Source organism: Thunnus albacares, chromosome 7 (genome assembly GCF_914725855.1).
Source record: "Thunnus albacares chromosome 7, fThuAlb1.1, whole genome shotgun sequence".
Classification (NCBI taxonomy): domain Eukaryota; kingdom Metazoa; phylum Chordata; class Actinopteri; order Scombriformes; family Scombridae; genus Thunnus; species Thunnus albacares.
In genome coordinates, this window is record NC_058112.1 from 11,808,889 (window position 1) to 11,831,759 (window position 22,871).

At 41.0% G+C, this 22,871-nt stretch overlaps 1 protein-coding gene across 3 annotated transcripts in view; it reads left to right on the top strand.

Annotated features, from left to right (window-relative positions):
* Window positions 1-22,871, top strand: part of osbpl5 (oxysterol binding protein-like 5) — a 52,189-nt gene that overhangs the window by 23,689 nt on the left and 5,629 nt on the right. Inside the window, exons 3-15 of one of the 3 annotated variants that reach the window (XM_044356261.1) lie at window positions 10,903-11,058; window positions 11,305-11,378; window positions 12,875-12,955; window positions 13,335-13,436; window positions 13,810-14,013; window positions 14,252-14,336; window positions 14,472-14,634; window positions 20,066-20,279; window positions 20,386-20,570; window positions 20,738-20,819; window positions 21,879-21,977; window positions 22,164-22,260; window positions 22,725-22,823. In XM_044356261.1, the coding sequence (XP_044212196.1) occupies window positions 10,923-11,058; window positions 11,305-11,378; window positions 12,875-12,955; window positions 13,335-13,436; window positions 13,810-14,013; window positions 14,252-14,336; window positions 14,472-14,634; window positions 20,066-20,279; window positions 20,386-20,570; window positions 20,738-20,819; window positions 21,879-21,977; window positions 22,164-22,260; window positions 22,725-22,823 (1,621 nt within the window). In that variant the 5' untranslated portion in view covers window positions 10,903-10,922. Of the gene's footprint in view, window positions 1-10,902; window positions 11,059-11,304; window positions 11,439-12,874; window positions 12,956-13,334; window positions 13,437-13,809; window positions 14,014-14,251; window positions 14,337-14,471; window positions 14,635-20,065; window positions 20,280-20,385; window positions 20,571-20,737; window positions 20,820-21,878; window positions 21,978-22,163; window positions 22,261-22,724; window positions 22,824-22,871 lie in introns of those variants that run through there. The other 2 variants (XM_044356262.1, XM_044356263.1) reach the window with 2 other exon arrangements.

Here is a 22,871-nt window from a genome sequence, read left to right on the forward strand (position 1 = left end):
TATTCCCTTTTCTGCCACAGAGGTTTTCAGCTCTATAAAAAGTCCTTGTCAAGAGATGTAACAAGGCTTTTAAATCGCTGCAGTGACTTGAAGTTGAGTGAGAGAAAGAATCTAATTTGCATCGCCCTTAGCTATATATAACTCAAGGTGCAATGCCATAAGTGAAATTGGCTGATACATTGCTTTTTATCACCTTGACCTTTTCGGATTTGGGAGTAAAAAATGTAAGAATGGTATTTAGAGCTGAAAAGAAGGTCGATGTGGCAGTGGGCTGCCTTAGCTGGAAATAAGTTGTTGCTGTAACTCCGTTTTTTTGCCCCCCATGAAGAAATTGCTCTTTTGGCATATGAACACCATTATGCGTTACCAAGACATATATTCCATTTTCACCTTTATTTACCCATTGGTTTTCTCGTAGTGCCTCGTATTTTTCAGCAACATCTTGCAATGCTGTCAAACACGTACACAATGAAAGCTGGGGTTGACGTTGTAAATACAAAGTAAATTGCTGTTCACTCATTAGCTTCTTCCCCGTTGTAGTTTAGGATTAAGTGCTTTGCTGAAGGGCACTTTGTTAGAAAATTAAAAGGGCAGAGAGGAAGTTAGCTTTGGATCTGTCCTAGTCAGATTTTCCCAGCCAGGCAGGAGATTCAGATCATCAGCTTTGATGTTAACAACCCACTTTCCTTAGTCATGCTGCTTTGAGCTATCATTTTGAATGTCCCCTCTCCAGCATTGTCTTCTCAGCCCACTTCTTTTCTCACTAGTGATAGAAAGAGAATTTATTATGGTAAACCAGTCCAGCACATTGTGTTTAATACTGATTGAAAGTGTATTTATGTTTATAATAGAAATGAACGCACTTTCACTATTCAAGCAAGCATGTCTGTTAATGAATTTCATATGGTATGAAAATGGACGGCAACAACTGACAACCTGAATGGTAGGAAAATATCCAAAAATCTAAAACTGTACAGCACGTATTTCAAAATGGAACATAGAAATATGGTATTATTAATGTAGTTAAAGAGAAAAAACCCCACTGATGTGGTCCTATTTTAAGAATGCTTAATTTTCATTTTTGTAAGTTATAGGATGTTTTTATAACGGGGTATTATAACTTAACTGTTTACTGTAATGCTAGATAAATAATAACATAAATATGTAATATTATAATTTCATTTGGTAAAGACATGGTCTATTTCATTTCTCTCATATTTACCCCCCAAAAATCTTTATCTTTAATCTTTAGAGTAATCAGTAGAATAATTTGCTGCTTTACCATGTTTGTTGACCAGAAATTCCACAGTGTGTCTTTAATCCTCACAGCTTAGTTAGTCACTACAGGTCTGTGTCAGTGTGTGTTTGTGTCTGTGTGCATGCATGCACTGTATGTGGGAATCAGTGTGCAGGCTGATCTTCATATAGCAAGTGCTGTTGGATCCGTGTCTGTATATCTGTATATATCTGCTGAAAGGCGGAAGTTGTTAAAGTGGCACTGTACTAAGAGTGTCTCTAACGTTCAGAGAGAATGGACACCATGAAAATGAAAGCATTCAAGAAAGTATTTAGGTCCTCTGATACTTTACAGCCAGTGTCTGTGTGTTTATAGACATGTGCATGTGCACTTGTGTGTTGATGCATTTGTATGTAAACAAAGGGGCCATGCTTGGCACCACTGAAAGGCCTACTTCCATCAGCCTGGTTAGGCCTGCCTAAGGCTGGTTCTCACACAAAGCCACCCCTGGCCTGGATCCAACCATCTAGACAGTCAGCTGGCTTGGTCTGTTCTCCTGCTCTCTAATAAAAAGTCTTCTATGAAAACAAATGTGAACATGATTTGAAATGACAGTCTGAAGTCTTTCAAAATCAATGCTCAATAGTTCATTTTTGACTTTCTTCCAGATAGTGTTGCGACAGTTGTTCGTCATTTTAGAGATTGATATCTCAAAGTAAAGCAGGTCCATGTACAATAATGAGTCTGTGAGAAGAGGTGGCCTTTTTTTAGGATCGTATTGGATTCTGCTGTTGAAAGTTGGACCATATCAACAAGCATATTTTCAGTTTTATTAAGAAAGGCATACAGTGTGACTGCTTTATCAAAACAGTCAAGAATATAAACTTTGAAAATGTTTGGTGGGTGACAGGAGAGGCACAGGAGCACAGAGAGAGACATACTGGAAGAGATCTTTTTTGAAACCTGTTATTTGTTTTGGATTTGTGTTTCTGTTTCGATGTAGCCATATCCCCGGCATCTGCTTTCAGACATGTGTCGGTTAATCTTTGCACCTACTTATCACCCACAGCTTCAACCAGGCTCTGTGCTCATTTCCCACCCCCTTGTAGGGATTTCTAGGTCTCATTTTCAGGCTATGTTTACCTTGCTCTTTCCCTTCTCCCTGACAGAAGCCTCTGTTTTCAGAAACTGTCTGTGTGTACCAAGGGAGGTTGTGTCTCCTTGCCAGTCTAACCTGAAGCACAGGGAACAGCTGACTAATCTTTAGCCCCTCTCCTTTCCTCTCAGTGCTCCACCAGATAAGCAAGACCTTGAAGAAAATTAATAGGTGGGCATATAGCCTAATAGTTACATGCTCTATAATTGTTGACATTACTGCAGCATGAGGGAGGAGCATGCTTAGTAGAACAGGGTGGAGATCTGGGGGGGTGGAGAAGGTTTGCCATTGCCATGGACTACTGCAATCCCAAACAACGAAAGGGGGTTTCCTATTTTAAGTCAGATCAAATTGGAAGTCGGGCTGGAAGGCATTTTTCCATGTGAGTTCCTTAAAATATACCTGCACCCCCGGCAAGACCAAGAATAGATCAACTAAACCACACATCCTCCCACAGAGTGTCACAAAATTAGCTCATGTGTCTCCTTTTCTTTAACAGTAACAGTAGACCTAGTTGTGCTGTCTTTATCTCTCAGACAAGGAAGTTTATTCAGTAACAGCCTCTAAAGCTACTCGCTCCAAGTATTAATCTGGACTACGGTTATTTAACACAAGTTGGTGAAACTGAAACCATCTTGTGGACACTAACAACATTTCTATCTCCATAGTTGAGTCATAGTAGCTGTATTTATTTGCTGGGAGTGACCGTGGGCCAGTGTTAGTGTGTTATTGACTGAATGGAGTCATTTAACTAAATAGTGTGTTAGGGGGTGGCTTTGCTGATGTCTTGACCTGAATTTTTTTAAACTTATGTTTTAGTGTTTTTATGCTTAGTCTGGAAAACCAAGGGTCATCTTGTATTAAAAGATGAAAATAAAATCTGGTTTTACAGTAATTGTGTTGTTTGAGTTAGTTCATATATTACTCTTTTTTTATTATTATTATTATTTAAAGAGAATGTTTTTGTACCAATTGTTTTAATTTTTCCTCTCATTTTCATTGATGATAATGACTATATTTGGAAAAGAATATAGTTACCATCTGCCTTTTCCTCAGTTTTCAGTTGTATTTTTAAGAATTTATGCCACACAGGAAGTGGCAATAGATGAGAAATTAAAAAATTAATCTGTTGCAGGAATAATCAAGCGCACGGACGTTGCTGAGATAGAAACAATGTATGAGTCTGAGCAATCCTGCAGCAGCAGTAGAAGGAGAAGCGGTTGAAATGCACCGCACATGAGCAAATGGAAGAACAAATGTCTGCACATGTCTCTTGTCTCCCTTGTGTCTACCACATTAAAGCAGTCTGACTGCAATGTGGCAGTGTTCATTGTTGATGCACATATTATGCTAGGCAACAGTCTATTGGTGTATATCTAGGTCATATGGCCATCCATTAGTCCTGTCGTCACTGGAGACGGGGAGGGGTTAACAAGGTTGGGGGGTGAAGGATAGATGAAGTGATGGAAGGATGGAGGGAGTGTCTGGATTTAATCTGTGCCATCATATTAGCAACAGCTTGCTTGATGCTGGCTGTCAGTATTGCAGTGCTCTCATACACAAGCTGAGCACGTACTGCAGAGCACACATGTAGACACACACGTACGCACGCACAGCAAAGTTTACTTGTCAAGGCCACGTTTATACTCGGCGGTCACTTAACTTTCACGCATGTACAGATGTTTGTGTGGGGAGCAACATTGTGATTCTGTGCTTTCTCTCAACATAATCTCCCTTTGACATTGAAGTGGTTCTTGAACCAAGACTTGTGCACTTTTCACCCTTCACCCATTTTTTTTTTTTTTTTTTTTTTTTTAAATCTGACCAAAATTCATGCTTAATAAAGATCTTTTGAATGGGCCACGAGTCAGGTTGAAAATTGGGGGTTGGTGTTGAGGATGTATATTTTCTCATTTTGATTAGGTATATTTCAAACATTTGTGTATATTTGTTCACTAGCAAGCATAGCAAGCTAGTTAAAGAGATGTAAGATTGTGAGCTGCTGGTAAAGCATTTGAAAATCAGTCTATGAAGCCAAGGGGGGAGCCAGTGTGAAATTAGTTCAGTCAGCTGTGAAAATAACTGAACAAACATCTAGTTTTGGCTCATTTTATAGACTTGTTATACTTGAAATGTACTATTTTTTTGACATTCAGCTGTATTTAAATATTGAAATATATTCTGACTGTGTGTGTGTGTGTGTGTGTGTGTGTGTGTCTATGGCATGAGACTTGAGGGGAATGGGCAGCAGGGACAGAGGGTGAAGGGCCAACATGAGTACCCTATTTACATGAGTAACTCCATATGACATTTATCACCTTAAATAGCAGTACTGTTGACAGGTTTGGTGTCAGAGTATAATTTAGGTTTACTGGACACTGTGTAAACCAAAAAAGTAACCACACTTTCAGTGTGAACTTACTGGAAAAAAACTCAGGACACTGCTGTCCACACTGAAACTGCTCCTTTCCTCTTTAAGTCTCTTAAGTTGTACTTGAGAGAAGTGGGATGGACACAGCATGCGTTCTTAGTTGTAATCTGTGTTTCAAGATAATTTATTGTTATTATTTATATGATATTTATGTTGTTAATCATATTGACACATTTTTCAGTTTCTTTTGTCATAGAGTATCAATATAGAAATGTGATTTGAGTGCAGCCCTGGTATGCTAACAGTCCACAGTAGCTCCTGCAGTGCTTCATGGAGACGGCTAATCTTGTCACCGTTTTATCTGAACATTATCATAAATAGAAGGAAATAACAACACTTTGACAGAGAAAGTTGAAGACAACACAAAGTTTGCGTCACAACATTACCGCCGCAGAGTGCCTGACTGCGTCGGGTTTTGGTAAAAGCTTCCCTTTTCCCTTCCACATGCGGAAGCATTAGATCGTCTCCAGATTTATCTACCGGGATTGTTTTCTAAATAAACAGCTTTTGGGTGTGAAAAACTTCTGCTCAGAGTGGAAGGAAGACCATAATGGACAGGAAAAGCCACATTTTCAAATTTAGCTGCGTTGGTGTATAAATAGACTTTGTGTTACTGTTTAAGCCCAGCATGATACCATCCTCCGTTCAGCTCCAATTTGGTGTTTATGTGTCTTTGTGTATTGAGTAAATGAAGTAAACTCAGTCAGATTGTCATACAGTGTTTTTGAGTAGAATTTAGGTGTGGATTGGGTTAATCTGAAATTGCTTTGCTATAAAAGTCTATTCTACTGATCCTAAAGCTGCGAAAAGCTTCAGGGCTTCATTGAACTAAGATAAAACAAATACTTTTTCCCCCAGTACAGCCATGGTTACTATCAGCCAGTACATCTATACTCCAGCCATGTGTTTCCCACAGAGAGATTTATGCTAGTTAGATCAGTCAAGCATATTACCAAAATACAGGTTTGAACATGTCAACATGTTCCCTTCCAGACATCACCCTCTACTCTCCCTCCCTCCTCCTCCCCGTTGGTGTAATGATTACTAAAAAGGAGCATGCCCCATGTGACAGTGCTGTTACCTCGACAAGGTAACTGTGGGTCAGACACTTTTGCCGTTATTGTTTTATCTGTCCTTCTACTCATAGTTCAAGGTTAATGTGTGACATAGGAATGTGTGTTATTGACTGGCCCAGTGCTGCTACTTAGCTGTTATCTTTTCCACGAGATGTTCATATCATTGGGTAAATATTAGCTGAGCTACTATGTAGCATGACTGTGGTGGATGAAGTTAATGTTAGCCTATCCTTGTGAACTTAAAGAACTGTGTACAGTAAGCGGGGAAAGTCAGCACCATCACATGCTGTTTTTCAGTGTTAATGAGGTCATTCAAAGGGTAGAATGACCGCTTAGAGGACACAAAATAGTGCTTAAATTTCTACATAGATTCTCATTGGATATGTTGCGCTCACATTTTCTCCTTTTTCAATATATTAAACTAATGTGACATAAAAGACCTTATATTTCACTCACCGTGAAAAACTTTCTCTTCTAATGTTTCTGCTAGTTTCAGTAGTATATTCTTCATTTCTGGCTTGTTATCTGTTTATCCGGGCCACACTGATATTGGTCCCACACTGATATGTATATATGAGTCCTTTTGATGTTGATGCCAAGTTATGTTTCCCCTCACAGTGGCACCTTCTCTGTTACACACACTGCATGTTCTCTTACTTCTGTAAAGGCCAACACTGCACTCCTTAACCTTGGAGGTTAGCCAAAGTTTATATCAGGACATGAAAACACAGTGAGTTGTAGTTTTAAATGTGCACTTGTATCTTAAACATTGAATGTGTTCATATTCATATCAGTGTGGCAAGCTGAAAAACAGACATTTTATGAAGAAGTTGCAGCGTGTCAGTTGAAATCATATCATCACTTTAATCTGTTGACCCACAGTAACTAGATGCAGATGCACCCGGTGTAGATTTAGTGTCACAGGTAGAGCAGCAGAAGTGCAGAGTGTTTCTTGGACCTCCCGCAGACTGAAGCAACAGGAGTTAATAATTTGGTTTTGTATAATATTACCGTTGCTGTTGGAACTCTTCAGCATTGAACATTTTCCAGCCAGCCAGCATTTTGCTATGAAAGGCAGACTGATGCACGCACAAACCGATATTTATCTGCTTTGCTTTTCTTTCAAACATCAATATTTTTCCACCACCTCTGATGTAGTTAGGCTGTTACTCAAGTGCCACTGCTGGTGTGTAGGTGTGTTTGTGTGTTTATGAGTAATGCACACTCAATGCGGCCCGCTCTGCCACTGCTGCTGGGATTGGCTAGTTGGAGAGGAGCATTTTCTCTCTCTTTTGGCGCTGCATCGTGTGCATGTCTAATCCTCCCTTGAGTCAGCAGCAACAAGGCAGGCACATGCACATGGTCACGTATGCACATCCACACACTCATTTTTTACAATTGCGTCATTCTACAAACACACAAACACTATTGGCATGTCCTCTATATATGCTCAACTGACAGACGGACTCCCAACACAAATACATTAAGCATGCGTGGACGCCACACCCACGCTCAGTCTAGACTGCGTAATGCGCTCATACACACAGTAGTCAGTCTTTTTTTTTTCCCCCCAACGAATCCCACCCTGCAGCTGTGAAGACCAGCTGTGATTGGTTTGTCCTGTCGGTCTGCATGTCTGCCCACAACATCTTGACCCACCCCAGGGCTTGTACTGTAAGTGGTATTAATTCTGTGTGTGTGTGTGTGTGTGTGTGTGTGTGTGTGTATGTGTGTGTGCGCACGCGTGCGCACGTGCATGTGTGTGTATTTCCAGCCATGTACAGTTTGCCAGCCCATTATGTTTACCGTTGTGTAACGCCAAAGCTTCTGCACTGTACTGCACATGCACGCATGCACTGCAGCAATGGAATGCTATTTATAGACCTGCCCCACAAGGACAAATAAGGCTCCTTTTTTGGAAGAATAAATTTACCTTTTCTCTCTCATATCTCAGTCATTCATAGCTGGCTCTTTAAAAAGGACAAAGGAACAGAGGGCAGGAGGAAGAAAAGAACAGGATGTATTGCAAGATCAGAAATAAGAAGGGAGTAAGGAGGGTGAGAGAATGAGTCACAGAGGGAGAGTAGAAAACGAAGGAAGCAGGGAGTGGTGTTACGGGTATACGGATGTGTGATGGTGCTTGTGTATATTTAATATGTACATGTATGTACTTGAAGAAGGAAGGTGCAGTTTATTAACCACCAAGACTCTTCCAACACTGTGTGTGGTTTCCAATTTCCAGTTTAGGCCACAGTTTATAACGAACTCTGATAAGGGTGGGAAATTAGCACCAGCCACCAGCCAAATGCTGGTAAAATATTAAAGTGGCTGGTAGATTTCAGACACAAAATAATGGTTTACTGTTGAGAAACTGGTGAATTTGAACATTTATCTGTCAGTGGGTGGTAGATGTTCACATTTTTAAAAGTTCATTTTCTACCCTGACTTCGATACAGGTAGTATGTGGACTTTTGACATTCTTCACTTGAATCGCAACTGCAGCTGAATAGTGTGGGAGGGTAAAATGATGAATCAGTCTGTGAAAAACATTCTGTGAATGAATTTTATGTAACATGCTGTTCTTGGATGTTTATAATTTAGGGCTTGTAGGCGAGACTGCTCTGTAGGCTGGAAGTCAGAGGGTCTTACTGTATGTGTTTGTGCACTGAGAGAAAATGAATGGGATTATATTGATCTAAGCAGAGCACAGTGTGGCAGTCCAGACAGACCCAGGTGGTAACAGCTACGCTCCATTAACCTCAGTGTTTTACCGTCAGTTCCGATTTGCTCTGATCAGCTCACCACACGTTTGAATGAGCATAATGATCTGTCTGGAAACAGCCGTGACCCTCAGCAGTTGTTAATAACATCTATCCACTAAAGGAAGGAATCTCTGTCTGTGTGTGCGTGTTTGTATGTCCTTCGCGTATCTCTTGAACCGTTCATCCGATCAATTCCACACTTGGCGGGTGCATTACTGGGGAACAAAGGGAGTGCAGTGACGAATTTGGTGCAATTTGGACATACAGCACAAATAATATTAATAAACCTAAACTCTGAATAAACAAGCTATTAGCCGCACCACTCTGCAGTGGCGAGGAAGGGCCTCTGGGCTCTACGACTATGTCGTGATCAGAGCTGTACAACCTCGCCATGAGAGGAGGGAAGGACATCTCTTTTCATTTGATAACGTTAAAAGTTCAGCTTTGTTATGGGTTTCCCAACTCATTTTAAAAAAGACGAGAGAAAGAGAGAGAGAGAGGGCAAGCGAGCTGAGCGCATGAGCAAGCGACAGAGAGACAGCAGTGGAACGTGTGAATGACAGAAATACGTAATTTTCTGATTGTTTCACGGCGGTTACGTTCAAATAAACAACCAAACTCTCAACAGGTGATTTACAGTGGAGACAGACGCTCTTTTGGTGCAATTTGGACACGCAACATGTTTTTAATGTTCATAAACTGTGAATAAACAAGCAAACAGCGAGCTGCTCAGCTCCCTATCTGAGTACAGCGGGGCTGTTTGATATAAACACCGTCACATCACAGCGGGGTGGAGCTTCTGGGCTCTGACTTGCTAAGCGGGACAAAGACACGTGCCCCGCTCAGTGAAACTGCTGGAGAGAGAGGAACGAGCACACACAGGAGAAAAAAAACAGAGGCGAAGGCAGTAAAACTAGCCAATAGGAGCACAGACATGTTTGATTGGCAGCACAATCAACTAATGGAAGGCCATAAACTGCCTCTATAGTTCAACCTCAGTTTAGTCTCACTGGTGAAATCTCTGTCTGGATTAAAACCATCAAATTTATTGAATCCTTATCGTTTTTAATTGATACATATATATGTGGTTCTCAAGAAATAATAAGCAATCGGCTGGTTTCAAACAGGCATGTTTTGAACGGGTACGGCACTACTACTATGAATAGTGCACAACTTGTCAATAGTCACAGAGCTCGGTAGAGGAGAACAGAAGGCAGAAGAAGAGACTGAATAGGCTGAGAGGAAACAAGTGCTACGTCATTGCGTCTCCGGGGATCAAAGAAGAAAAACATCTCTGTCATTAAGAACACACAGATTCACAGAAGACTAAAAATCTTGACACAGGTCTGTCTACCCCTGTTTGTGCAGACATGCATACAATATGTGTGTGGTTGCTTTTATGTGTGTGTGCTTGTTGCAGTTTCCTTTATGTGGGCATGGTGGTCTAAAAATATGACTCATCCACTCACTGCTGTAAATTAAGAACAGCAGCACAATGACAGCATGGAGCTGCAGAGTCACAGCTTGATCCTGCACTCATCTGCTGTAGCTGCATTTGCCCTCACATGTGCTAAGATGTGCATCTCAGTAGACGGGATCCTTGTGGATATCAATTGAATGACTAAAGAAACAGCATTACTTTTGGGTGCAGCGATATGTGGATTGAAGCCTGTTGATGCAGGCAGACAGGGAGGATAGCGGCGTAGCGGTGGTGGGGCGTCGTCTTGGACAGTGGTTCTCTGTGGACAGAGTGGCCGAATATGGGTGGAGACGCTATTTGTCATATACACTGACAATGTGCAGTCTGAACTGCTTGTCACTGCCATGCACAGTGCTGTTATGTGGACAGGCTGACATAATGTGGACAGGCTGACATGTCGTCTTACAGTAGGTCTTTGTTCGTGTCTGAGGATAGAAAGGGCAGGGGTCCAGACAGACTGATAGATACACAGAGAGAAGGAGTGAGGATGGAGTTAGAGAGCTCTGAGTCAGTGATGCAGGGAGACACAACAAGTAAGATCAGATTCAAGAGAAGAGCTATAGACAGGATGAATCACTTCACTGAAATGTTTATAAATCATTATATTAAGGAATGCATGCATGCAAAAATCTTGAAAGTAGTATTTTGTTCTAACCAGAATTTTCTTTCTTCCATCCCTCTGTTTTCTTCTTCCTCCCCACATCTTTTCCTTCCTTCCTTCCCTCCTTCCTTCCTTCCTTCTGTTCTCCTCCCCTTGCAGAGGACAAGCAGGTTGTCAGGATGAAGGAGGAGAGTTTGTTCCAGCGGAGGTTTTCTCTGTGCCCCAACGCCACCTCCCCACCCAAAATTGACCCCCGCTCCCTCACTAGGAACTTGTCTTATGGAGGAGAAAACGACCTCTACAGCCTCAGCCCAGGTAAAAGGCCAGAAGCTGACAAACAGAATATGAATCTCACAAGAGATGATATTTCAGTGATGTGTGCTAGTGGAGTCTGTGAAATGATGGTGTACTGTGCTGTACTGTACTTACTCACATACAAATCAGTGGACCTCAGCTGCTGTTTATTAGCTGCTTTTGGGGCTGTCATGCTTTAATTGTCTGTCAGCAGGTTTATGCACTGAGTTCATTTGTATGTGACTGTGTGTTGTGGGTTCCCACCAGGCAGTGAGACAGACAGGAACGGTCTCTCCATGCTGAGTAATGAACTTAGTCCTGCCCAATCACCAGGCAGCAAGGTAAGAACACAGTTCCTGATTGGGCAGCTCCTCAACAGCTCACTCTAACTGACTGATTAGGTGAGCACACAGTCTTTTGTATTTTATGATGATTTCTTTTCCTCTGATTGTTTGCAGCCTGAAATGTGAACAAGAATTAGAACTAGACCGACCTGCCACTGGTTTTACAGGTTTCCCTCTGTGAAGGGAAAATCTGGAATATCAAGGATTATTGAGATGTGCAAAGACAAATATTTAAGTAGATTTTTAGAGGAAGTCAAGTAAAATTAGGGCATCTTAGAAATGGGTCATGGGATATGAGAATGTGATTTTCTCCTAGTCTAAAACATTTAGTGCAATTGATATAGAAACCAGATAAATTAATTTTTGGGTAAATCCACATTAACATGCCAGAAATAAATTACATTGGTAAGTCATGGCAGTGCACTAGTGTAGTCATGCAACAACTGGGATTTTATATGTTAGGGCCATGGTGGGAACTGTGTCTTCAGCACCGCAAGCTATTTATTTTTGGCAACCAAGACCTTAATTGTCCTAGTGCTGCCTCTTGCTTATGTTGCATTAATTCTAACAATCTGTCTCCATTTTTCAGTAATACTAATTAGGAGTGGTCAATAAATGTTTACAGGGACAACTCGATATCTCATCTTGTCTTGTCTCCCCTCCTCTTGTCGCTTCGCCTCACCTCGTCTCGCAATATGGCCCATTTTATATGTGGAAAAATTCACAGGCGCAGCTGCATCGCTGGCTGTTTGCCCTTTCTTCCATCTCAGAAGCTCTTATGGGACAATATGATATTGTGCGAAGCCTTACCCTCGCATATTGTCATTTATATTAGGTTGTAGTTATGTACTATGCTTTAAGAATGGCTTCTTTTACCACAAATGGATACGGCTAAGTGCCTGTGTGTGCTCACCAAATAAAATTGCGGGTCATATTGGTTTAGTCCATAAAGAACAAGTCTTTATGTAATTACATATCACAGTGAAATCACAGGACGATTTACCACTGAGACTATAATCTGTACTTGCTGATCGGTGGAGACCATCAAACAGTCTTTCCCCTTTGTTGTCTTACCAAGGAAGACAGTGGTTGCACGGTCACATCACCAGAACTGGCTGCCTACTAAGTTGCCTTGTTGATGGAAAGGGCCACCCACCTGCTGCACACAAACCACTAGTGTAACAGATGTGATGCTTGGCAAAGGCTTTATTGGCTTTATTTAATGCAAATGACATAACTGTTTTTCTGTACTTTTGACATTTGGACTAATTTAAACTTTCACAATCCATTTTTACAATCAATCATTTTTCTAAAATAATATCTTGACATATAGCGCTGCAAAGTTTATTGCACAGTCATTGGTTGGCGAGCTAAATAGGTGTAGAGTTGTAATAGTAAACAGTTCCTGTATTTAGTTTAAATCCTTTACAGCCTCTGTTTTCCCCTCTTCTTCATCCTAACTGACTGTCTTCTCTCCTTCCTCCCTCCTCCAGTCTGAGTCCAGGATGTTTAATGGTCTTGAGAAGGACTGCCCCTCCCCGACAGAGAAGCTGGCCCGGAAGGAGTCACTAAAGGTACACGTCGCTTCCTGTTCCGCACTGAAAAAGCTTGCTTGAGACAATTATGAGTAATGTTGTGCAATGGGGTTTATCATTAAATCTGTACAATTTAGCACTCAAGCATCTCTGTCATTGTTAGCTTGGAGGGTTTCATGTACACAACCCATCTGGAAACCTTTTCAAATGTCTTCCAATTATATTTTAAATTTGTGCCCTTTTGTGAAGCGTTTCAAATAACCAACAATGAATCACATTAAAGATAACCAAAGGCAACAGGATGGCGGCATGAAATTAGTTTGACTCTGCTTCCACCTAGTGTTTGCACTTTCAGATCCGCTCTCTGACCAGGAAGACTGATGACTCATTCATATTTTTTTTTTCCCCTGTTTCACAGGTCCAAAAGCAGAATTACAGGCAAGAGAAGAAACGGGCAGCTAAAGAGCTTTCTAGCGCACTAAAGGACCCCAGTGTTGTCATCATGTCCAACTGGCTAAAGGTGCAGGGGTTATGTCTCAGCAGTGACGCACAAAGCTGCTACACTTTACACCCAGAATAATGATCGTCTCTGCAGTCACACCAACAATGTGCTATCCAGACTTTGTATTGTGTGATATTTACACCTTTTGCTAATTATCATCCTAGCTGTAAATTGCACATTCACTGTTACAACAGATTTTGCAGCACAGGAACAATTCTACAGCTCAGAATGTGCTCATTTATAGATTTAGTTTACAAAGCATGCAGTTACCCTTCTTTGAATCTAGCATGTTAATCCTGTAGTGTAATGTGTAACAATATTGTATTTCTTATGTTCCCATTCTGTTGGGATACTAATATTGTGTACCTTCTCATCCCTTGTCTTTATTTAGATCCGAGGCTCTTTAAAGAGTTGGACCAAGCTGTGGTGCGCCCTGAAGCCTGGAGTCCTTTTGATCTACAAGACCCCCAAAGCAGACCACTGGGTGGGCACCATCCTGCTCAGCGCGTGCAAGCTGATCGAGAGACCCTCCAAGAAGGATGGCTTCTGCTTCAAACTGTACCACCCACTGGACAAATCCATCTGGGCTGTCAAGGTTAGACATGTTTGTAGACTCACTGGCACTTTGTTTCATTCTGCAAATTCTGTATAGTTTTGTTAATAGTCTGTGATTTTTATTTATCTTTTTAATGTTTTTTTACAATGATATTTTGTATTTTTAATTGATAATTTCCCTGTTTAGTGCTTTATTATGCGAGAGTCATTTGTTTCTGTTGGAACAACATGACTAAGGTGGCATGAAGTGTGAGTCATTGTTTGATCCATATGCTCAGGGTCCCAAAGGAGAGAATGTTGGCTCGATCACGCAGCCTCTACCCAGCAACTACCTAATCTTCAGAGCAACCTCTGAGTCTGACGGTGAGGCTTATGTGTGTTTCTTTCCGCTGGAAGTGTATGTTCTTGCATGTGTAATGTAATTAGATGCAATTTGTTTATGAGCAAAATTTATTGAAGGTGCTCCTCCCTGTCTCCATAATCTGTCGGTCTCTCAAGGCCGGTGCTGGATGGATGCCCTGGAGCTGGCTCTTAGCTGTTCCAGCCTCTACAAGCTGACAGCCAAAGGAGGGAGAGAAGGAGATATCAGCACATCATCAGAGTCTTCCCATATACTCCACCTACTGCAGTCTACCGCACTCACAGACACAGAGCTGCTACAGTGAGTAATACACACAGCGATACAGCTGCATACACCCTCAGATGTAATTTATCTCCATCTTACATTCATCAGTTGTTGTTTGCAGATGATCTGTGTTTCCCGCAATCACACTCAAAGTTTTTATGCTTGCCAGTTCATGCACAAGAACGCTGGCATTGCTACCAAACACACTTGTGCTGTATTTTTCATGAAGAAGTCAGAAATTCCCAGCTGGTAGGTCCAAAATACAGTCTCTGTGCTTTCTGGTTGTCAGCTCAGAATAACATCTGAAGAAAAATCAACTCCCAGGAGGGGAGCATTATTTACTAAATTCAAAACACTGCCCCCCCATGGAATATCACAAGTTAGCAGTGTTAGCTATTTGGTGTGCGGTGTTAGCAACATTTCCAGTTTGTTCAGTTTGTTTCATATCTGTGTCAAATGATGTAACACAGGTGGGATTTGAGGTCATGTGGTGACAGAAAATTTTGAAAAGTAAAGGCTCAAACTCACTGAGAGCAATTATTGACGCACCTCATTTGACACACGTCATTTGATGCTGCTATGGCGCACTACAGGCATCAGAAATGCCATCACCACAGAACCAACACAGATTTGTCCTGTTGTTTTTTGTATTTATCACTGCATTAGTATTAATTAATGAAAAGGAAAAATGCAGAGGAAAATTAAACTAAGAGCATCTGTTTCCACAGTAAATCATCTGTTTGATGGTTAATTATTTCGTTTAGAACGTAACCGCCATGAATCACTCAGCCACCGCTGCGCTGTGTCTCTCTCTCACACGCTCGCTGGTGCTCTCAGCTCACTCTTGCCATCTCTCTCTTTTCAGCTGCATAAAAAACAGCTTTGGTCGCTGGGTCCTCATTTGACAAGGCAGTTTGACGTGCCTTATAACGCTTTTGGTTGCATTCAGCCATTTAAAACAATAGGTGTTCTTCAAAATGTGTGCATCAGACACTTCAGTGTGTTTGCGCCTGAACGCTGTGCTGTCCTTACATTGTCCTATATGTTCGAAAATTGTCCTAGAGAAAACAGGACTCCAACATTTAGTTTAGTTTAATCTGATCTGTAACCATTAAAAAGGCTAAACAGTCACACATTATTACTCTACAAGACCAAACGGCTGATAAATGAAGCCAATGTGGAAGTGCAAAAACCTGCAGTTCCTGAAATGGCCACTTGAGACTGGCTCCAAAAGCGAGTCAGTCCCCATAGACCCCCATGTTAAAATGCTCAACTTTACAGCAGAAATAAACGTGTTTACAGCCTGGTACAAAAATGGTTTTGGTTTCTATAGCTAATTAGAAACCTTTCATGACAACTGTACAGGAGTGAATTTTTTTATAACTCACAAATTTAAATTTTATTCAGGCTTAAAGTTATGTATAATTAAGGGCGTGGCTACTTGGAGTGACAGGTTGCTAGCCGCTAGGTGACTTGTTTCGGCAACCAGGCTTCATTTGGCCGGCCTCAGCTCCTCCCCAGCTCCACACTCTTGTCCAAATATGGTCACTTCTAATCACTTCTGGCTCCAAAAAACCAAGATGGCGGAGGTCAAAATACCAAACTCGAGGCTTCATAACACGAGTCCACAAACCAATGAGAGACGTCACAGTGGCTACGTCCATTAATTTTACACAGTCAAGACACATGCTCATACTGGGAAATGAAATGCTGAATTTAAGAAAAAACTATCTTTGTAGAATAGAAACTTCAAAACTTTGGAGGCAAAACAGAAAAGTATATCAAAAATAATAGAAGAGTACAGTAGACTCTACACAATACACTCATCATTTAACAATATAAAGCCCATGAAATTGACTTCTCACCAGCACTCAATGCCATTCACAGTCCTGTAGGATGGAGCTCCTCTGTCTATTGTAGCTAAACCTAGTAAATACAGTACCTTGCAAATGGAATATAAATGTATTTTGCTTTATTAGTGAAGCTGAGCCAGATGTGTCATTAATGCTACGTGTATGCCTACTTACATGCTAGTGCGAGTGCTTGTGTGTGTGTGTGTGTGTCTTTAAATGTGTGTTGGAACATAAATCTGTTTACATAGTCACATGTGGGGTGAAGACTTGGTTTAAAGTTAAGGTAAGTTTAGGGTTATGTTAAGGTTAGGGTAAGTTGTGGTTAGGTTTAGGACTGTAAGTCAATGTAACGTTCTCTGAAGTGATGGAAACATGACTGTGTGTGTGTGTAGTGGTATTTTTATGGTGTGTAATTTTTCATTGATGAAATATGGGCTATAATTACTCTCCTCTGCTGGAGCAGTGCAAACATAATGTGGTGTTGACCTAGTTTGTGCCTCTTGTATAATCATTCATCTTTACATTCAAACACTGTTTACAGTAGACTTCTGGTAGCCATCTTTGCTTGGTTAAGTGTTTTGAGTAGCACCTTGTAGAACCAGTTAAAAATCTGCTTTACTTGGGCAGAATATTTTCATACCAGCAGAACAGAGAAGACTTGAGCAGTGTGGAAACATCTTCTAAACAGCAGCTTATGTTGTCATGTTGTCATATGTGTTGACCCTGATATTGCACTGACATGTACTGTCTATAAAAATATTACAAATACAGCTTTATTAGCAGATTTTTAGCGTAAATTGAGGAAATCCTTAATAGGAAAGTGATTGAGAAGTTGATCCTCAATAATTGCTTTTAATGTACCCTCAATCAAGGCAGCTAACCTATTAGTTGTTAAACAGAAGATGACTGTGACTGTTCTGAAGTCTGAATGTGGAGCAAAATTAATGTGATGAAGAGAATTACTGTTTTGTAACAAGAAATCTGTAAAACTGTGAGCTACACCAAATGTTTAAATATAACCTGCCCCCCACCCACAGTGTGTATGTAGCCTCTGTTAATAGATCTACTTATATGAAATCCTACCAAATCCTAGTTTTGCATCTGCAATATTTGTTATATTTCTAGTTATAGATATGTAATAATATGTGTTTTTATATGCTTCTGCTTGTGAGTGTGCATGTCTGTCTGTCATTTCTTCATAAATGTAGGCATTTATGCATCTTACTTATTTTCTCATTTCTGCTTGAAAGTGAGCGTCATTTGTATACTGTTTACATCACACATCAGACATCCCTCTCCTCCCCACCCCCCTTCCTCTGTGGCTGAACCCTCCCTCTGGCCATCCATCCCAGCTCTCCCTCCTCTCCTGCTCCTCTCCCAGCCAATCAGAGCAGCCCGTATGATCACATGACTGACAGAAGAGCAGGAAGATGGAGTAGAATGTGAACCATACACCACCCAGAAAGAGACTGCAGCAACACAGCCGTTGCAAGCCCGCACACACAAACACTGGCACACGCACACACACATTCAGGAAGCAGGTGTGCCGGAGTCGAGGAAACAAAACAGCACCACTTAGACACTAGATTGAAAACATTTTCACACATACAGACAAGGAGACAAGAGACAAGGACAGGCTGCGCTTGTGTGTGGATTTGCTGGTAACACCATCGGTGGTGTTTTGATTCCTGAGGAAGAGTTTGTCTCTGTGCTTTATGTCTTTAAGGTAAGGAAAGCTGCCTCTGCTCCAGGGCGTGTTTGGGTTAATAAATAACATGACTGGCTGGTTGGTGATTCACAGAGTATGCAAGAATGTAATTGTTCAAGTCTGTCAAGCCTTCAGGCATTTCGAAAATTGAACTGCCCTCCATTGTTGTTTTGCCAAATAAGCTGTTTCGTTGTTTTCTGTGACCATTACTCAATCACTGAATGTGATTTTGAAAGCATAGAAGACACTACAGTTGTCTTCTGCTGTCCTGTTCTTGTTTTTCTATATCCTACAACCAGCGGAGTATGCATTTGATTAAGACCTGCTTAAATTCTGTGTCTGTCTACTTATGTGCCCGTCTCTGTTTAAAGGTGTCTTAGTGTGTTTCTTGATGTTTGCACCCACAGAGGACACAGACGTCCACTGTCTGACTTGTAAAATGGCTGTAGGATTGGAACCATGATGTTCCTTTTTAGCTATCGATTTCACCCCTCTGTCTGTCTCTCTCTCTCATTCTCGCTTCTCCTTTCTTTAGCCATTTATGAGCTGATGCGTGACTTGTTTCTCCGTGTTTTTCTTCTTTTCTTTTTTTTTAGACTTTGTTCTGGTTGTTAGAGAGCTTTCAGATCTGAGGTCTGTGTTTTATGTGGAACATTGGCCAGCATGAAAATGATAATTCAGCATAGGACGCATTTTGAATTAGTTGTCTCTCAACTTTGTGCGTACGTGTGCGTGCATGTAAGTATGTAATACACAAGCATGTACAAATATTATCATGTTTGTGCCCCCTGATTGTAACTAGTGACATTCAGACCAGGTCAAGAGGAGGCGGGAAATGGGGGAGGATGAGGATGTAGTGTGGTCTGGTTGTCCTAGCAACCAGACAGGTCAGATGTGTTAAATGCATTCAGACCCGCGAGGCTTTAAAGTGGAGAGTCTCTAACACTGTGTGCTTACTCATCATAGCTGTGAGGAGGAGGAGATCACAGATTCAAAACACATTCAAAGGCCATTCAGAGCCTTGAAGGTTCATGGCAGGTAATTCTGTTTTTCACAGAAATCTGCGTCATGGTTTCAGCTGTTTGTAGATTGCCTTAGTGACGAGGCAATCATCAAAGCTTCGGTAGCACAGAGCTATAATGAAGTAAGATGTTTGTGATGTTAATTTCTTGTCACATTAATCATCTTTAATGTCTAATCATGGTCAATAAAACTTCCTCAAGCTTCCATTCTCAATAAAATTAAATTATACCCGGTAATGATGTGCTATCATTACGAGAGCCATATATGATACCAGTTAAAATTAAGTTAAGTCAGAGATCAGAGTACAAAATCTGCAATGGAGGATGCACCTCATTAAATCCTTTGATTATTCAGATTCTATGTTTCTGAGCTGACTCAAGGACTGGATGTGCGGTAACAACAAAGTGTTTGAAAATCAGGGTTGGTTTAGTTCTTTCTTAAAGGTGCAGTGTGCATAATTTAGTGGCATTTAGCAGTACGGACTTGGCAGAAATGGAATATAATATTCATAAGTATGTTTTAACTAGTGTGTAATAACCTGAAAATAAGAATCGTTGTGTTTTTGTTAAATTAGAATGAGCCCTTTATATCTACATAGAGAGCAGGTTCTCTTCCATGGAGCCCGCCATGTTGCACCGCCATGTTTCTACAGTAGCCCGGAACGGACAAACCAAACACTGGCTCTAAAGAGAGCCCTTGGCCTTTTCGAGAGTTTTGCGGCTACTGTAGGTTCTCCTATTCGCTTGAAAGGGAGGAGTGAAAGGGAGGGGTATTCAGTTGGTTGCAATCTGCAACCTCACCACTAGATGCCACTAAATACTTCACACTGGTCCTTTTAATATAGTTCTAACCTTGATGTTCATCTCTCCTCTGTCACTGTCAGGTTGAATGACACCGTGCTGCTGGGCAATCACCACATGGACCATGATGGCTTTTCAGACAAATCGGAGCGCGAGGCTCATGATGACTGGGACACCACAGCAAATGAGAATGGTGGAAGGCTGACAGAGGAGAGCGACATGGACCAATCAGACGAGCTGTCCCCCGGGTCACAGGCCACAGCCTACACAGAGCAGAGCACAGAAGAGATGGCTGAGGTGAGGCACCAAGTTCAATATGTAAACATATATATATATATGGCTCTGTAAAAAAAAAAAAAAAAAAAACCCCACTGTGTACTCATGTTTGTATGTTTTACTTCAGGCTGGGGAGTCATCCCAGGTGGAGACTGTATCAGAGGAGAACAAGGGTCTGATCTGGGGCCTGCTGAAGCAGCTGCGGCCGGGCATGGACCTGTCCAAGGTGGTGCTGCCCACCTTCATCCTGGAACCACGCTCCTTCCTGGACAAACTGTCTGACTACTACTACCACGCTGATCTGCTCTCACAGTCAGTAACTCATAGTCATTATATTTTGTGCATGTTTGCATATGAGTAGACACATTTTAATGTTTTCTTTAAGAGGCAGATAAAGACTAGGTTTTATCATCTGCTTTTATCGTCATAATTTTGTCTTGTTTATCTTCTTCACTACCTTTCCATCTTTCCTGCCACAGAGCTGCACTGGAGGAGAGCGCATACAGTCGGATCAAACAGGTGTTGAGATGGTACTTGTCTGGCTTCTACAAGAAGCCCAAGGTAAGATTTGTTGACTGCCAAATGGCTTATTATCATGTTCAAATATAGAACAGCCCTTTTGCAACACCTGTTTTTGGATAAAGGCTTTACACAATACCACAATACCACAATTAACATCTCCTAAATGTATCATTACATTTTAATAAAGACACAATAAATCAATAGACACAAGATATCAACAATAAAGTAGCTAAATTCATTTGATTACATAAAATACAGTATACCTGACTTACTATTACTTAGTGAATTCCATTTAACAACTCAACAAGAATCAGTATTTACCAGAGGACTGAACTGTTAGGTGATTGCCAAAGCCTTCAGCTGCACAACAGCTCTGGAGACGGACGTCCCTCCATTCTATTTGTCCGTCACATACTCCTCATTCTCTCCTTTCTCCTCTCTTGGAAACAGCCGTTTAAAGAGCACTTGAAGATTTTCTGGTATGTTTCTATTTGGGCTCACCATCTTCTAACACGACATTCTGTGAAACTGTATTTCTTGGCCACTTGACAAATTACTCTGTCAAGTATCTATTTCTGCAAGATAAATATCAGGAGACATTTTCCCACTCGATAGGAATTTATTTCTTCAGTGGCAGCAAAACACCCCATTGAGCCAGCAGATAAGGCCTGTAGATTAAATTGGCTGTACTCCACATGACTTGCTGTACACGGACAGGTAGAAACTTGCTAATATAGCATTAGTATGGTTATGAACAACCCATAATACATTTTACACCAATACTGAAGTTTAACAGTAGTATATCAACTCCTCTGCAGTTTCTCTTAAATGTCTGAATTGAAATCTACGGTACTGTCTGTCTGCAATGCAGTGCATTGTTTCCTGAAGATTGAATTAATTAAATCTCATCGGTTTGGCCAATGTGGTGATGTGATCATCTGCAATGTAATTCATCCTCATCACTGGGTATTTGTTAAATGTTAGAGAACTGTAATTTGGCCCAACTGTGACAAAAAAGAAAGTAAAAATAGTCAATACACAAACACTGTGTCTATGTATGAAGATTCTAACATTGCTGTGTATGTTTGCATTTTCCAGGGTCTGAAGAAGCCTTACAACCCGATCCTGGGAGAAACATTTCGCTGCTGCTGGCTTCATCCTCAAAGAGATAGCTGCACTTTCTACATTGCTGAACAGGTTAAACTGTATTCTTAGCTAGAACACATAATACACAGGACATGATTCATCCCTTGTGTGAAATACTTTGCAGAATTCGGCGAGCACACACCTGTGAAATGCTGCAAGTGTGAAATTAGTATCTGCCAGACACCTCTTTTTCTTACGCTGCTGTTCAAATGTCTCTCTCTCTCTTTCCTCTGCCAGGTGTCCCACCATCCGCCCATCTCTGCCTTTTATGTCTGCAATAGGAAGGATGGTTTCTCTATCAGTGGAAGCATCCTGGCCAAGTCCAAGTTCTATGGTGCATACTTTCATATGTAATCTGTCTGTCATAATTAAAAGATTAGCATAGAGAAATACAAATACAGATTTCCTTTGGCCATGACCATTCAAATATAGAACAACCCTGATTACAAGATGAACCCCCCTTCTGCAACACCTGTTTTTGGATTAGAGTTTTTAAAGATGATACACACTTTTAATTAAACAACATAGATAGCGATGCTATATTTAACATCTATAGAGCATCATGTATTGTTACATTTCAATAAAAATGAAGCAAATCCCTGGAAACAAAACAATAACAATTAGTCATGTTTCAGTTTAAAGGAAACCTTCACGATTTTTCAAGTCTGTCTTAAAGTGGTGCCCATTTGAGTATTGAAACAGTTTCAGTTTCCCACTTACAAATGGCTGTAATTGTAAACTTTTTAAGGGGGATCTGCTCTTTAATCGTGTGCTCTGTCTGTCTCTCTGCTGTTGTAGGTAACTCTCTGTCAGCTATTCTGGACGGCAAAGCCAGGCTGCTGTTCCTGAGCAGGGAGGAGGAATATGTCATCACCATGCCCTACGCTCACTGTAAAGGTAATAGGTCGGCTGTCATTTTGATGACCACTACTATAAGTCTGTCCA